Below are 16,591 nucleotides of genomic sequence, written 5' to 3'. Positions count from 1 at the left end.
CTGAAGCAAAGTTCTTAACCTGAAGCACTATTTCTGGGTTATCGGAGTCTGTAACCTGAAGAATATGTAATCTGAAGTGTATGTAACCCGAGGTACCACTGTACAGGCATGTTCACCCAATGTATATGTGCTCGCAAGTGTCCACTGCAAAGGGCTGCCCAGCAAGAGTGTACTACGTGCACTTTCAGGGACATGTGTTTTATGCAGATTCTACATTAAAAAATTCAGTTAGTGTCTCCAACCCAAGAACTTTGTATTGAAGAGGTCCTAAAATGGAGAGTAAATCTGCCTTGTTAAATGTGATAGCTCCATAATCTACTCAAGAGTATAACATTCTAAAAAAAGATATATTCTGGTACCCAAAAGCAAGCATAATATTCTTAAAAGATTTTAAGGAAAATGTGTACATGTGTGTGGGAAGTGGGGGAAATCCTCTGAGATAAACATTCCATTTCTGGGTTTCCAACTGAGCTGATAAACATAGATGTCCAAAAAAGCCAGCTGTTCCCTTTCATCTGTTTGAAGTGCAGCTGGAATAATGCCCACAGAGCCTCCACCAAAATACTTTCTTTGAAAGCAGCTTGCTAATTGTCTTTCAAGGGATTAATTCCACATACACAAAAAAATGCGAAAGGGAGCAGATGCCACCTAATGGACATTGGTAGTATAGCCTTGCTATACTAGAGTCCCATGGACTGCAAGATCAAACCTATCCATTCTTAAGGAAATCAGCCCTGAGTGCTCACTGGAAGGACAGATCCTGAAGCTGAGGCTCCAATACTTTGGCCACCTCATGAGAAGAGAAGACTCCCTGGAAAAGACCCTGATGTTGGGAAAGATGGAGGGCACAAGGAGAAGGGGATGGCAGAGGACGAGATGGTTGGACAGTGTTCTCGAAGCTACCAGCATGAGTTTGACCAAACTGCGGGAGGCAGTGGAAGACAGGAGTGCCTGGCGTGCTCTGGTCCATGGGGTCACAAAAAGTCGGACATGACCAAACAGCAACAAGAAGTATAGCCTTGCACCGCATACAAAGGACTATATCACAGTAATAATTACAACATTGATAGTATACTCTGCTCTGAATGGTTAATGTCTGTTGGGAATGTATACACAAACAAGCAGAAGCAATTGTGGATCAGTTGCTACGAATGTAGAAGTCATATTGCAACACAGTCTCCTTGTTTCAGACACTGCTTAAATTTTTAAAGTTTCTCTATGGCAAGTAGAAGTCTACAAACCCAACTAGGGATATGCATTTATAATATTCTATCCTAACAACCGTGTATATTATGTGATTACAGAGTTCTAGACCTTCTGAGGATAAAACTCAGTAGAGAAATGATCACATATTTGTGTTTGCCATATGGTAATTTTGGAATTCATTTTCTATTTTCAAATAGAAGTTATTATTCTTAAACTATACAGCTCCTGTCTTCTGCTACATATGATTGCTTTAAGCCTACAGGTTATGCAGGTTGAGGAATGCTGTGAATAAGTTAGTTTCCAAAATCCATCTATTTAAAATACTGTTTATTTGTGATTTAACATTAATTAGCATTACATCTATGAGCAATTTCCAACAACATTTATATATTTTTTTTCCACAGGACACAGAGTTGGCTGGCTCATTCTTTATGCCAAAGCAAGTAAATAGAGGCATTAGCAAAAAAAAGGTGCAAATAGTTCACGGTTGCATTTTTTAAAAAATATGTATGCACATTGCATTCATTTAGATATATTTTTTAAAAGTTATGAAAAGCATAGTTCACAGGTTACTGTTTCTACATATGTTGTAATACAACACAAAAATGTAGAACATAAACAAAGTTAAGCAACTTATAGATTTCCACTATTTTTTTTAAAAGAACACACTGATTCCAGTATTTTGAGATATCTAGAATATCGTTTCCAGAGTCACTCCAGCACTGCATTTTCACACTTACACAGTCAAAGCTAACCAGCCCTGCAACATGCTATAGTCAATTTTTTTTCATGCCAAACCACAACCCAGCCATATTTTAACAATCTATATACGGTATATATTTCAACTGGCAATCTGGGAGTCACATTGATATTTGAGGTGTATTTGCTCTTGTGGCTACTGATGAACAAAGGCTAGTTTAAAGGCCCTAGGCAAATTTCCATGTTTAGCGTGTATTTACAGGTTTGAATTTTTCTTTCTTAAGTTTCAAAGCAAAATAAAGCTACCAGCAAAAAGGAGCAAGTGGCAGGATCAGCGCCTATAGCGCTTGACTAATTGGATCTAAGATTCCTTGAGAAGGCAAAACTCAGATTAAAATTATCCCATTAAAATCAATGACAGCAAGGGAAGAACGTGTGGCACTCCATATGAAAGCCTATACATTTTATATGAAACGACTGTTCCATTACTTTAATAAAAAATACCCCCAAATCCATACCATATATTTTATGAAAAATAATCCACAAGCTACTATTCTCTTTACCTCCAACCCCTTATTCTTCCCATTTCACTTTCCCTTTTTCGGTTTTGTCTCCTTCATTTGGTTGTGGGCTTTTCCAGAGGATCAGTTGATAGTGCAACGTAGATGCAGTTGCTTCTAAGCTGTTGCATGAAATCTAGACCCCATCCCTTGTGGAAGCACTTTTGCCATGGGCATTTTGCATTTTCCTGCACCTGGGTGGCAATGTTCACTCGAACAAGCAATCTTTGCCACTGGAGTGCTGCCGGAATGTAGCTGCATGAGTTTTACACTCTTCACCCGATGGCCTTGACATTCTGTCAGCATGGTACCAGCACTCTATATCTGCAAAGAGGGAGCTCACAGATGACTTGCAACTGAGTGTCTCAAGGCAAAGAGGGAAAGAAACCCCTTGTGGCTTTATCTTGACCAACAAGTAAGTCCTCAAGACTTTGCCCTGAGAATTTAGTTGGACATGCTGCAGAAGTAACGCAGAATGGCTAAGGGACATACTTGGAACTGATCTCCTGGATAGGCCATATGTTAACAAGTTTATTTTTCTTCATTCAACAGCAATACCATGAGGAAAAAAATACAGTAAGATTTAAACCTGAATCCAGTTAAGTTTATACGCTTTCAACACCCAATAATCAGAGGTTCTGGATTCCTGAATTATATTTAAGTATACTCTACACCAAGCATCCTTAAATACATTCTATTGTTAAATGCTTGGTTTACATGCCTATAATACTTTATACTGAGTGGTATACAAAAATTTCAACGTATAAAATTCTTTTTCTGTTTTGCCATAGTTAAACTAAGTTATCAATGTTAAGCGTATAAAATCCCCTTTATTGAAAAATAAGGGCTTTCTCCCTGCCCCCCCAACTGATAGAATAAAAAAAGTTTTCAAAAATTATATCTTACTAAAATGAAGTATTTGGCAAAAGTTATTATCGATGAATGCAATTTTTACAGAGTCTGTAAAATTCCAAATGCAATTCCTTTTACAGTTTCCCCCTCTTAATATTATGTGCCAGTGTATCATAAATGACCTATGGTTGAAAAGGTGAGGTGAACAGCACCCTGTGAGGCAGGGGTAAAACAACTGCTATGGTCAAAATCACAATACTAAGAAGTATCATCCAATTACAGAGTGAGGCAGTAGATTAAAAAAACCAACATTATCTGATAACTCAACAGCTACCTTAGTGAAACTGTGCTGAAGGTCTACTAATTGAGAAAACTCTCCGTGTGTAACCATAAGGGTATTTGAAATTACAATAGTGCTATATTGGAACACCTGCCAGTGTTAGTTTGTGGTGGACCTATTAAGTATTTCAAACCCTCATAGTAATTCTTACACCAACTAATTAAGAGATGAATTCTTTGCTTCATTAACATAACATTGTTTCTATTTAATTTTATTTTCCAGTTCTGCTTTTAGGTTAAGGCCCATTTTTCTGCACAACCCTACCTAACGTGACTAAAACGTGAACTAAAACATGGGTTTGAAATGTGCAATGTAGCCTCGGAATGAACTGCACTCAGGCTTCCACCTTCTCCTTCTTTTTGTTCTTTTTTAGGAAAGATGGAGTACGGAACTTCTTCTTCTTCTTTGATGGTGATTTCGAAGGAGAGCCCTCGGGGGAAAGGGTCTCCTCAATTTTTTCAGAGGCCTTAATGGTGATCTCCACATTCTCTACAGTACTAGTGGTTAACTGGCTGACTCTGTGTGCAAGATCCTCGTCCACATCATGTGAATCTTCTTTGCCATTCATTACAACAGCCGGCATCTCCAGAGAGACGAGGTTAGCATCCTGTTGGTAATCATCATTTTCTGTAAAAAAAAGAGAGAAGGCAAACAGAGGCATTTTACTCTTTGTTATACTGATGGTTATGCAGCAATTCCGCACAGGTCTAAAATGCAAGCAGCATATTGGGACACTGAGAGAATAACTAGTAAAGCTCCCTCCTTCCTCTACCAGTATCTTATTTTTGTTTAGGTATTTATAGCCCACTTTCCCAGGCAAAATAATCTACAAAGCGGTGTTTTCCTCTTGCCCCACGTTTTATTTGAACAAACATGCCAGCATGTAACTCATTAGCTATATTAATTGTAGGATGTGTGGAATCAAGATTTTCAGCTACGTCCTAGCCACAACTGGACACTTACAGACAGTTTATCTGAATAAAATGTGATGCAGTGGCAATTCCAACAGAGCAACATCATAGACTGTTATGTTAGCCTTGTATTATGAGCCAATGCACACATATAATCCTGGGAAAGAAATGCGAGTGCTTTCTCCAAATGATACGAACACAAATTGTTGCAGGAACAGGAGATCAACATGACGTTGAAACTGTCTCTAAGTGACCTGTTCTGAAGAATGAATGAGATTACAGGTAAACCTACCCTATTTAGAGAGAAGATATTGGATTTAAACTTCTGATAAATCCAGAAGGATTCTTAAAAGATGTAGCTCAAGAAAATAAATCATAGTCTTCACATATTGGCAAGATGACTATATTTTCCTTTCCTGATCTAAGTAATTAAAAGTAATTGGCAAGGAAGGGTCTAACAGGCTCACGATACTGCATAGGACATTACATTGTATACCTTCTACTTTTTCAGGGACATTTTGTGGGGACTGAGTTTGAGAATTAATTTGTGAAACAGATGACCCGTCATCTGAGAATAATTCCTGATCAGCATCTGTAGGACAAGAGCTTGAGTTAGTAAAAGCCATGCCAAAATGAAACAAATGCAAGGAGATCAGTGTACGTTAGTGCATACAAAACACAAGCAACTTCACTAGTACTGACCTGATTATACTAATGTTAACACATATAATTATACTAATTTCATCCTATTAGTAACCTAAACTTAGTATATTATAACACACTCTAGATGGTCCCAATTATTTAGAAGTATTCCATGCAAACATACGTTGGTTACTATACAAAATAGACAGAACAAACTATGCAACGTTAGTGCTGAAAATGCTAGTGTTAGACAACAGCAAATTAGCAATTAAAGTTCCTTATCAGATGCTTTGAATGAAGATGGGTGGAAAAGTTTGTTGTAATGCAATATTTTTACCTTTGAATCTTTATGCTTTCAAAAATAAGAAATGGGCAAGTTAGAAGTTTGCTAGCAATAATATCAAGATTGAAGACAAGAGAAAATACTACTGTCAGACTGTTTTTTCTTGAAAAATTATGATTTAAAGATACTTACCTTTTACCCTGCTGGTTGTACTATTGACCTGATACTAATTTCTAAGGAAGGACACAATCCTTTGTTTTCAGATGCCAACATGCACTTATAATAGTAACATGAGAAAGCAATACAACTATGTAACAGATGCCATCCTTCCTTTCCATATAAGCCCTTTTATAGGATTATGAAATTTAACAAGTGTCCAGTTTAAAAATAATAGTCTTACCCAAGACTATTAGAAGTAGTGAGAGTAAAATTAGGGCTGCCATATGTCTAGATTTTTCTGGACATTACCAGGATTTCAAAGGTGGAATTGACATCCGGGGGGGGGGGGATTTCTGAAAGGTGGCACTTTCTGGAGGATCTTGGACAATTCTGAGAAAAGCTCAACAACTTTTGGGGTGTCCTGGTTGTTACTTTTTGAAATATGGCAACCCTGGTAAAATAGCATGTTCAAAGGGTTTGGTGGTGAAGGGTAAAAAAAGATGACCGGCCAGTCCTAAAGAAACTGCCCTGGCCCCCTTGGATTGGAACAACTATTGGCCAGCTGTAAATACTCTCCTCTTTGGGGAAGGTGTTTGAGAGTGCAGTGGCTGGGAAACTGCAAGCATTCTTGGAAGACAGATTATTTACATCCATTCCAATCCGGGTTCAGGCTTGGCCATGGGACTGAGTTGTCTTTGGCCACCCTGATGGATGCCTTCACAGACAGTAAGACAAGGGGAGTGCAATCTTGCTCCTGCTTCTTGATCTCTCTATGGCTTTCAGTACTACTAAGCACGCATGGATTGGCTCCATGGAATGGAGTGACCCCTGATCAAGTCAAGATTAGATTCCCTTAGAACTACAAATCACATTGATTCATATCATGTTTTAATATCCACTGATCTAAGTAGGTTCAAAGGGGCAGCATAACATTCAAGATTTTACTGGTCACAACACAGCATAGCACTAGAGAAGAAAATTGTGAGAGATAAATTCTTACCAGAAGAGAGTCAGACCTTTAAAAAGTGGAGCTATTGAAGCTGCCAGTGATATTATTTAATGTAATGGCTCTTAGTTTAAAAATTTTAAATCATTTTTGGTGAATTTAAACTTCACTTAATCTTTACCTGAATATTTTCCATCACCAGTTTATCAGAACACTCACCATCTACTCCTTGTTGCTTGCGTTCGATTGTCCGCTTGTACTCTTCCAGTTCCTTTTCAGTGAGATGACTGAATGGGTTGGGAGGGGCTGGTGGGGCATGCTCGTCTTCTTCAAACTGCATTGGCTGGAAGAAAAAATAAAATAAATTAAAGGGGAGAAAGTCAATACGAAAAACAAGCACATTAAACAATTACAAATGAGCCTATTGCTGGTGATAGGATCCTTCAAAGTAAGAATCTGAAAGGAGTGCAGCATTTTCAAAAACCATCAGCAGAACATAGAATTGTAGAGTTGGAAGGGACCATGAGGGTTGTCTAGTCCAACTCCCTGCAATGCAGGAATATTTTGCCAACGTGGGGCTCAAACCCATGGCCCTCAGATCAAGAGTCTCACACTCTACCAACTGAGCTACCATATTTTTCCGTGTATAAGACTAGGTTTCCCCCCTAAAAAATAATGTCAAAAATTTGGGGGTGTCTTATACATCTCCCCCCATTTTCTTAAAACGGAGTCTCCAAAATTAGGGGGCGTCTTAAACATGGGGGCGTCTTATAGACGGAAAAATATGGTAATTGCTTCAATTACTAGGTTAGTGAACTTACAGAAAGGGTCTTTAATCAATACCAGGTTTTAGTCAAAACAAACTTTAAAGACTTGTAGAAAGCTTGGCCAGTGTTGTTTTTTAAAGAATCCTACAGTTTCCATAGCAGTTGTCCACCTGATCTCATAATACATGTATGTATTATGGTTAAGATGAAAACAAGGGAAGAATCCTATCTTCAGTGAAAAATCACATAACATAAATTATTGCTTCTCTAAAAACTCTTTGCAAATATTTTAAATAGGACTTGTGGTTTTAAAACCTGCTTCTACTTTGTATGAAGAGTATTACAAAAGCAAGGAGAGAATCATGTAAAATGTGGTGTGACTAAATGCTGGACATGCTTTAGATCAGGCTTCCTCAACCTCGGCCCTCCAGATGTTTTTGGCCTACAACTCCCATGATCCCTAGCTAGCAGGACCAGTGATCAGGGATGATGGGAATTGTAGTCTCAAAACATCTGGAGGGCTGAGGTTGAGGAAGCCTGCTTTAGATGTTATATGCTTAACTCAGACAATGGAGAACACTTACAGCACTGGGCTTTTTATCCACTACAATTCCAGCAAGCAACTGAGACTGTGGACCTGCAGTTTTTAAGTCATACCGATTTTGCTCCCGAATCTGGAAGGGGGGAAAAGCAGAAGGGTTTTGAAAAGCCTTTTCACAAACACACTGAAGTATCAGGAATCTTAAACTTCATATGGGTACCAGAAAACAGATACTATAGTTAATCTATTACTTTACTGTTATTTGTTTTCATTCTAGTCAATCTGCTCTAAAATGGTTACAAAGCCATTTTAGAAAATGACAATGTCAAGTGTATTTACATTTTTGCTTCAACACGCATGAAATATCTATATCCAAATTGTATGTCATTATTAACCTGGTGTTTTAGTCTTCCTTTCCACATACAGTAGTTAGATTTAGGAATCAAGAGTAGCAAGTTTGATTAAAAAGCAGGGAGTGCTCAGGCAATACATATTCATTTACAGCGTTGAATTTTCTCTTAGTTGGCAAATCAGTCTGCTCTTCTTTAGTTCCAGAATATCTATTATGACCCAGCTTCAACGTCAAGCCCCAGCACTGCTGTAGTCTAACATTATCTCTCCTCCTTTGTGAACTGCAATGCTGCTGATTATGTTGTCAGCAGAGTATGTGTAAATCGAGATAGAACCTCTGTAATTATTCTCTATCTCCTGTTGCACCAAGCTGAACTGACAATACAGCTCCATAGTGCACAGCTAGGAACACAATGAAAACATAGCTCCCCACTTTGACACTCCTCTACCTCAAGTTTGCCAGAGAAAGTTGCATGCCTAGAACAGATAATTCTTTTCTAAGCCAATGTCTGAGTGACACTGCCATACTGTTCTTTTCCAAGAAAGAGTGATCTCTTCTGAACTAAGTTGACTTGCTCAGGATAGTGGCAAACTCTTTTGATTACAAGCAGATGTGAAGTAGGAAATTCCCAGAACTTCTGCACGAAACATTTTGTATCTGGCAGGACAATAATTTCCCAGGGTGGAGCTTAAATGAGTATGAAAATAGAAAAATGAATTGGGGAGTGAAAGCAGCCAGCAGTCTGCATTTACAAAGAGCCTCTTGTCATTATTCCTCATTACCATTGTTAAATACATTGGCTCACTGGGAAACAAGCAGGCAGAAGAGCGTGAGGTTTCTGGCTACCACAGCAGGCTATTTCTTGTGGAAACAGCTAGCTCTTTCTAAAAACTAAAAAAGAAGGAATCTCCAAAATAGTGTAATGTTAAAAATAGCACAGAAGAAAATCCCACCTTAAACATTTTTCTTCTGATCAAAATATGGTTTTCGATGGGCATTTAAAAGCAATTTTTCAGAACCAAACTAAGGACAATTTTAGCAAGTTCCTGTTGCACTTAAAGCTACCTTTAAGCTACCAGTAATATTGTATTATATTTTAGATGTTACTGAACAGTTTTTAGTGCTTCTCAAACAAGCAGAGTAAGTTAGGTACTGATTATTTTCAAGAAGCAAATAAGCTTATGTTTTCAAGAAACCTGACTTGCCTTACCTTATTCCTCTTTTCCAGTACATCACTTGGATTTGTATTCATCGGAACAAACTGGTTTGGATCTTCAATTTTGATTGGAGTTCCTCCACTAAGCTTAGATGAATCTTCAGCTTTTATCCACTTGGAAAGAAAAAGAAAAATAAAGAAGAATGTTATTGGAAGTGAGGATATTGCAATTTAGTAGTTGGTAAAGGCTAGGAGACATTTCAGGACAATGGGGTTTATATTAAATTATCCAAGTGACCTAATAATAATACATTGCCACACCACTTAGCTTTTCAGTATATAATTTCATAAGGATATTAATATGTGTAATGGTCCTTTAGCTTGAATAGCATTTAGGTATTTTTAATTAAGTACCTGAAAAGGACCGACATTTGAATACTGACGTAGCAAGGATACTTGCTACAGTACTTCCACTGCCAAAAATACTATAATGAAGGACTGAATATCCACTGTATTTCTTAATTACCTGGATAACTATCCCTCCTAACTAGGTATTTTTATCGTTCCTTTCAAGCAGTACTTCTCATAATGAAAATTGCTGACAGAAACTACAAGGCATTGTTGCATTTGTTAAGCCACCACTGGGTGGAGCTGATCTTTTAAAGTTGAATTTATGTTGTGGTTGGATGCCTTGCATAATACTTGTTTTTCATACATGCGCTCTGGAAATTATTCATTTTATTTATTCATTTTATTAAATTTATATCCTGTCTTTCCTCCCAAGGACCCCAGGGTTGGAAACAACAAAAACAACTTTTTTAAAAATCCAATACGGATGCAGACTGGGGGAGGCTCGCTGAAGAAGGCCAGTCTTCAAGCAGGGGCTACAAACACAGCAGAGATGGCTTCTGTCCAATATTCACAGGGAGGGGATTCCAAGAGGTGTCACACTAAAGGCCTAATTCCTGCATTGTGCAGGATGGAGATCCAGTGATAACGGTTTCTGCAGGAGGCCTTCACCTGCAGAGCACAGGGTTAAGACCATCTTTCATGTATCCTGGTCGCCAGCTATATAGGGCTTTATGCATCAAAACCAGCACCTTGAACTTGGCAGGGAATTGAAGATAATAAAATATAATATTTGGGACAGTGCACGAGAATACTATTCTCTTTACCACAACACAGAATCATAGGACTGGAAGGGTTCCTCTTTTTGAAGATGGAGACAACATTTGCCCGTCCGATTATTGACAGAACTGCCGTCAAAATATGCCATCTGCACTTTCTTGTTTCTCAGAGTAGGCTGGCTCTTTCAAAGTTGTAGCTCATTCATTGAATCCACCACAGAATGATAACTTCTATCATACAGGTCACTGTATGGGCCTATTCCCACCCCACCCCTTTTGGTATATTCCGTCCCCATCACTAGGGAGCTGCTTACTGTGGTTTTAGTCCGGGGACTTGTTTCTCCATTCCGGGATTCTTCAGGAACATCTACTTTCAAATATGTATTTGGAGAATTCAACCATCTTGTCTTCTCCCGCTGCTGCTTTTGTGCTAGGAATTTGAGAGGGGAAATTGGAACTGAATCGTCATCAAAGGAAAAGGCAGTCACGGTGGCTGGGATCTCAACATCACTCTTGTGCCTGGGCTTCTCCCTCACAAGAGGCTGTCGATAAGCATAGCCTGTTCTGTAACCCTGTGCAAGAGGGGAAAATTTTTTATACATTGTGCCTGGACAATAAAATCTTTGGCATGAAATTAATCCTAAAACATAATTAATTTTCAGGTGGTAATTTCAACCTCGCCCCCCCCCATCCCAACTCAAACTGTGACAATATATGTTAACAGTTTCAACACCTTTGTATCCTAACACTAAATGCCAAACAATTATTTAAAAAGACTGCAGAACAAGTATGGTATGGCAGCACAGTAGCTCCACATCATAGGCCCCACAGAAAGTGAGAAAAACCTTATACAGAAATAGCAGAGACCAATAAATAAAAAGCGGGTAGGAGATCAGAGATTTTCTATTATGGACCAAACCACTGCCTCACTACCTTAGCCAATCAAGTGTGTTCTAGTTCACATATAATGCTAAACAAAACTATGGTTAAGCATGGACACGCAAGTGTGTGGATACTCTCTGGAAAACTCATTGCCACTTAGCTCCTCCTCAGTCCTGCTGCCGCTGGGCTACTCAGAGCTCAACCATGGTTTGGCTTAGTGTTACATCTGAACCCAAGCTCATGGTCTGTGTCACTCCAGAGAAACCAGAAGCTGTAGCCAAGGTTTGCACTCTTGTGGTTTGTCTGGGAGGAGTTTGTCACGAGCCTGGATAGAAATTGAACTTGAATGTTGGCTTATAAACCTACTTCATGTTAATATTTCTTTTTCAGGTGTCTTATTTACAGGAAAAAAGTGACAGCAGAATTTCTTATGGAACAATCCCATGGGGAGCAACTTGTTCAAAGTACTGAGAACTTGTAGATTAGACAGATGAACGCACCAGGTTGTCCAGCATTCTCATCAGTGCTTCAAACTCCTGTTCGCCAACTTTCCACTTGAACTGAGAGGCCATATTAACTCCTCCTCCTCCAGATGCTACCAGATTGTGTGTGAAAGGTTTATACTTCTGCAAGTCTAGGATAAGAAGATTGTCTACGCCGCCTGCAGCCAGTGCATGTACCTGTGACATAAAGGACTCAGTAATTACAATTTTTTCCAAGTACTATTTGAAGGGTGAATATGTAGCCTTCTTGAATTTTCTGGAAAGAAAATACATGCTAATATTCTTCTTTTCAATATGTTAGCATGTACAAACATGATAGCTATCTTGCAAAGTGCATTGCCCACTACTAGATACTAGGACAAGGGCTGTGTAACTTCTGTGTACAGCGCACTGTTGGTATTCCTAGTATATATTAAACTTAGATTTCATTTTCTCTCCTGTTAGCTGTTAGTAGCTGTTAGTAGCAAGCATCTTATTAAAACACACACAGACAATATTTTTAAGAAGCCAGTATTTATATAGCATTTAAAGTGCTTCACATCTCTCTGTCTCTCTCACCTGTGTTTCACAAGCTATTTGCACATTATAGATGTAGTGGAAAGCTTCCTCTAATGTCTCTCCAAGCGCTACTACCCCATGGTTTCTCAAGACCAGCACCTAAGAAATGGAGACACTTGTAAGTTACAGAAACTGAGCCAGACTAGAAACCTTGAACAAAAACATTAACTAAAGTGAAATACCTTACAGCTTGGCCCAAGAACTTTCTGGAGTTGAAGTCTTTCTTCTGGTTCATCCAGAGATCCTTGATAATTGTAGTATGCAATATCTCCTAGAATGAGAGCCTCCTGAGAGATAGGAAGTATACCACACTTCATGGAAGAAACCTGTTTCAAAGAAATAATGCTTGTAACATGGAATGAATGTGAAAACTCGTTAAATTTTCAAGTGACACTGAAAGTACCTGTTTAATAACTTTAGTTTGCAACTACTTGAAAATTAGGAGAACAAGGATTCCTACCTAGCTGATAACAAACTATCAATAGATTGTGGGAGTTTTATGGATTGATTGCCAGCATATGGATTTTGAAGCAAATGTGGAGAAGGCAGATGGTTTCAGAATTAAATAGTTCAAGTAAATGGGGAGTTCTAAAAAAAGACCAAGGGTTGTATCTAGTGGTGTCCCTCTGCTCATGAGGAGCTCTTTCATCCAACAGATGTTTCTGCCAATGAAGGGTGTGTGTGTGTGTGTGTGTGTGTGTTGCATATTCATACTCAGCCCATAGGACCAATCATTCTCATCCCAAAACCTGTTCTTGAGGGTCAAAGGATACTTCAGAACAGAATAGAAGGTTGCATAGAAGAGAATGAATCCAAAAAATAGCCTCCATCTCTATTCTGCAGATAGGAACCTCTTTGGCAGTGAAAAGAAAACACTGGATACTAGTTATGACCATTCCTGGACTAAGATAACTTGCTCTCAGCTGTCAATGCTCTAATCACCTCCTATTTGGACCACTGGGGCTGCGTTTGAAGGCTGTCTGGAAACCGCAGCTAGCGTAGTACGCAGCTGCAAGACTGGTAGTCAGTTAGTGACCCGGGCCCCATTTGAGGTGTTAGTACTAGCATTCAAGGGTCTAAACCAGGCTTCCTGAACCTCAGCCCTCCAGATGTTTTTGGCCTACAATTCCCATGATCCCTAGCTAGCAGGACCAGTGGTCACGGATGATGGGAATTGTAGTCTCAAAACAGCTAGAGGGCCAAGGTTGAGGAAGCCTGGTCTAAACTATCAACTATATTGGGGCTTTGTGGGTGCTGCTTCTGCGTATTGTTTAGTACTGATTGGTGCTGATCATGCAGGGCTCCTCAGTTTTTGAATACTTTCCCTGGTTAGCTACATCTGTTGCTATCATTGTTAACATTCAGGAAGGAATTTTAAAACATTCCCATTTACCTAGGCATTGGATGGCTGAAATACATTGTACCTGGCAACCTTGAAATTATTAGCTGTGGTTGTTTTCAAACATTTTAATTTTATTATCAATAGTATTGTTTTGTTGTTTGAATATCTGGAAAACTTTATACTTTTCAGCTGTGCTGTACATGCAGCTTTTTGTTAATTTGATGCTTCTATAATAATTTGCATGTTTCATTCAAATACTGAGTCTGGATGAGCCTAACTGATTATTAATACATGTATTGTATTAATTAATTAATTAATTTATATCAATCTGATGGGTCATTTTAGGTTAAATTTTTGTACCATTAACATCTTCTTTACTGCATTGTTTTTGAATGGCCATGCATAGCATAATAGCTGAATGAGATTCCTTGGTGTCAAACTTAACAAAGGTTAGTAATGCAAAACCTGAAAATACAGATTATTGTTATATTTACTGCTTTGATCCTATGCAGGAACAGCTTTCATCTTTAATCTCTAGAGTGTGCAGTATTGGTGTTGGTGTGTATCTGAAGACTTAATTTTGCTGGTATTGTATGCATATTATATACATTTTGATGTATTGTATACATTATAGTTAATAGGAATAAAGCTACTTTGATAGGAAAAGCAGACTCAAGAATTTGAGAAATAAAAGAGCACAAAGTATAGCACTTCTATACAACTTGTGTTATTCTCAAGACGAATTAATCAAATGGCAACAACAGGCTATTTTTGTGCCTGTTTAAATTTGTACGCATCTGAGAAGATGTCAGAAGAGTGGTTGATCCATACCTTGAAGAGCAACAACTTATTAATAGAATTGCTGGAGCTTCAAGGATTCTCAACACAAATCAATCCTCAGCTTCAGTCAATCCTGTAATGGTGTACTATTGAAACATTTTCCTCTTTATGCCACATTAAGAAGAGAACAGACTTACAGCTGCTGTTGCTGGAGTGTGTATGTGGATCGCACATCGAACATCAGGGCGCATGGAGTAGATGGCTGCATGAGGGCTGAATCCTGAACTGTCAATGCTTAGATTGGTGCTTCCCTGGTCAACCACGTCTCCCAGTATGTTTACTTTTACCTGAAAAGCCAAGTCAGAGAAACACCACTAATTACATTTCAGTCCTGACTGAGAGTAACCAAGGAACATAGGTTGGCTTTTATAGCTCCTCAGCTTTCAGGAGAAACACAGAGTATAGTGTTAGGATTACTACAAGATTTAAATGAGTGTGATACGGTATTTTTAAAGCCATTTCAGTCGGCTCTGTTGTACTTCAGCTCTCAGTTGTCTAATAAACATTAAAGAGAAAAGTACAAACCCTCAGAAGGAGAATAGTGATGCTGTTGTAGTTAGTAAATTACCTTGCTTGCAAATATGGATTTGGCAAGCTCTTAATACTCCTTTATATTATGAAGCAAATACTGTGCCTATTAAAGTAGTTCTTATAGCTCAGATTACTACCAAGCCTTAAGTGTCAAGCACCTGTGCTTCCTTGTCACCTTGCATGCTGCAAAGACAGTCTCAGACTCTTTCCTTCCAGGCCACTCCTCAGGACATTTGACATCAAAACAATGGATTAGGTGCCAACTTTCACACTTGGTTTGCTGCCATCACAGCATATAAAATGCCAGATAGGGAATGTAGCCTCCAAGAGACTTCTCTGCTGTTGCAGCCACCAAATATGTAGGAAGGGAAGCTAACAGCTGCAATGAGGGAAGCCATTAAGATTCCCATCACACTTCTGATTATGTCATTCTCAGTGTGATACATGTTGAATTTCCTAACAGTGGCTTAAGCGAACAATACAATTTCCCAATAAAACAGATGAAATTGTTCAGTGTGCCAACTCCAAGCTCAAATTGTGGGGCAGGGATGGGTGTGCTACCCTTTTTCTAAAGGAGACTGTCTCAAATAGGAGTTGTTTTGCTTAAGGAAGTATTTCTTTAGGTACAGGGAAGCTTTCTGGGTCACTCCATCCATGTTCTCCCACTAGATGCACCTGGATACAAACAGCCAAGTTTAATTTAAGGTACTTAAGAGGCACAGGATCAGACATAAACATGAGTGGGAGAGACAACAGAGAACAAGGAGGAGGATCATATGGTAAGAAGCAGCAGATAAATTTTGGCAGAGGACTGATTAAAAATGCAAGTGCTTTTTCAGCAGATAGCTGCAGATGAAAGAGAATATAAACCTACATAGAAACCTGAAGATTGACACTTACAATAAAGTAGCGGCGTTTTAGCAACTGAGAAAAAAATGTAACCTTTGTTTCAGTTGTTTGCTCAAAGAAAAACATTAGGCACATACAGGCATCGACCCACATGCAGGGGCTATGTTCCAGGCCCCTGAGCGCTTAAGTGAAATCATGTAAAGTGTGAAACCCCCTTTAAAGAGACACTAAATGCCTATTCTCCCTGCTCTCTAGCTCTCTCTCCAATCCAGTTGAATCTCTGGGGCTGAATGGAGGATGAGCGGTAAAGGGGCTGCTACTGCTGCGCTACCCCCCACATCAGCTGTTGGGTAGGGAGGCTAAGCAGCCGAAATAAAGCCCTGCTGCACCTCAGGTCTCTTTGGGGCTTCCTCCGCCCTCACTGACATCCTCTTTGGGCTCTGGGGAGGGTCTGCTTGTAAGCCATGAGGACTCTCCAGCTCTCTCCTGCCATTTCCTTGTATGATTCTTTCTTTCTTTCTTTCTTTCTTTCTTTCTTTCTTTCT

At 39.0% G+C, this 16,591-nt stretch overlaps 1 protein-coding gene across 9 annotated transcripts in view; it reads right to left on the bottom strand.

The window, feature by feature from the left end:
* Positions 1–1,516: 1,516 nt before the first annotated feature.
* The window catches only part of ADD3 (adducin 3), a 106,459-nt gene continuing 91,384 nt past the window's right edge, over positions 1,517–16,591 (bottom strand). For 8 of the 9 annotated variants that reach the window (XM_082225261.1, XM_082225258.1, XM_082225260.1 and 5 more), the window contains 10 exons: positions 14,804–14,953; positions 12,667–12,810; positions 12,485–12,583; positions 11,924–12,103; positions 10,856–11,113; positions 9,469–9,588; positions 7,950–8,039; positions 6,818–6,941; positions 5,065–5,160; positions 1,517–4,284 (listed from right to left, as the gene is read on the bottom strand). In XM_082225261.1, coding sequence (XP_082081387.1) covers positions 3,992–4,284; positions 5,065–5,160; positions 6,818–6,941; positions 7,950–8,039; positions 9,469–9,588; positions 10,856–11,113; positions 11,924–12,103; positions 12,485–12,583; positions 12,667–12,810; positions 14,804–14,953 — 1,554 coding nt within the window. In that variant the 3' untranslated portion in view covers positions 1,517–3,991. The remainder of the gene's footprint in view (positions 4,285–5,064; positions 5,161–6,817; positions 6,942–7,949; positions 8,040–9,468; positions 9,589–10,855; positions 11,114–11,923; positions 12,104–12,484; positions 12,584–12,666; positions 12,811–14,803; positions 14,954–16,591) is intronic. The other variant, XM_082225265.1, reaches the window with a different exon arrangement.

This window comes from Podarcis vaucheri, assembly GCF_965113315.1.
Source record: "Podarcis vaucheri genome assembly, chromosome: 5".
Classification (NCBI taxonomy): Eukaryota; Metazoa; Chordata; class Lepidosauria; order Squamata; family Lacertidae; genus Podarcis; species Podarcis vaucheri.
The sequence above is the reverse complement of the archived record's forward strand: the minus strand, read 5'-3'. Positions and strand labels throughout refer to the sequence as shown.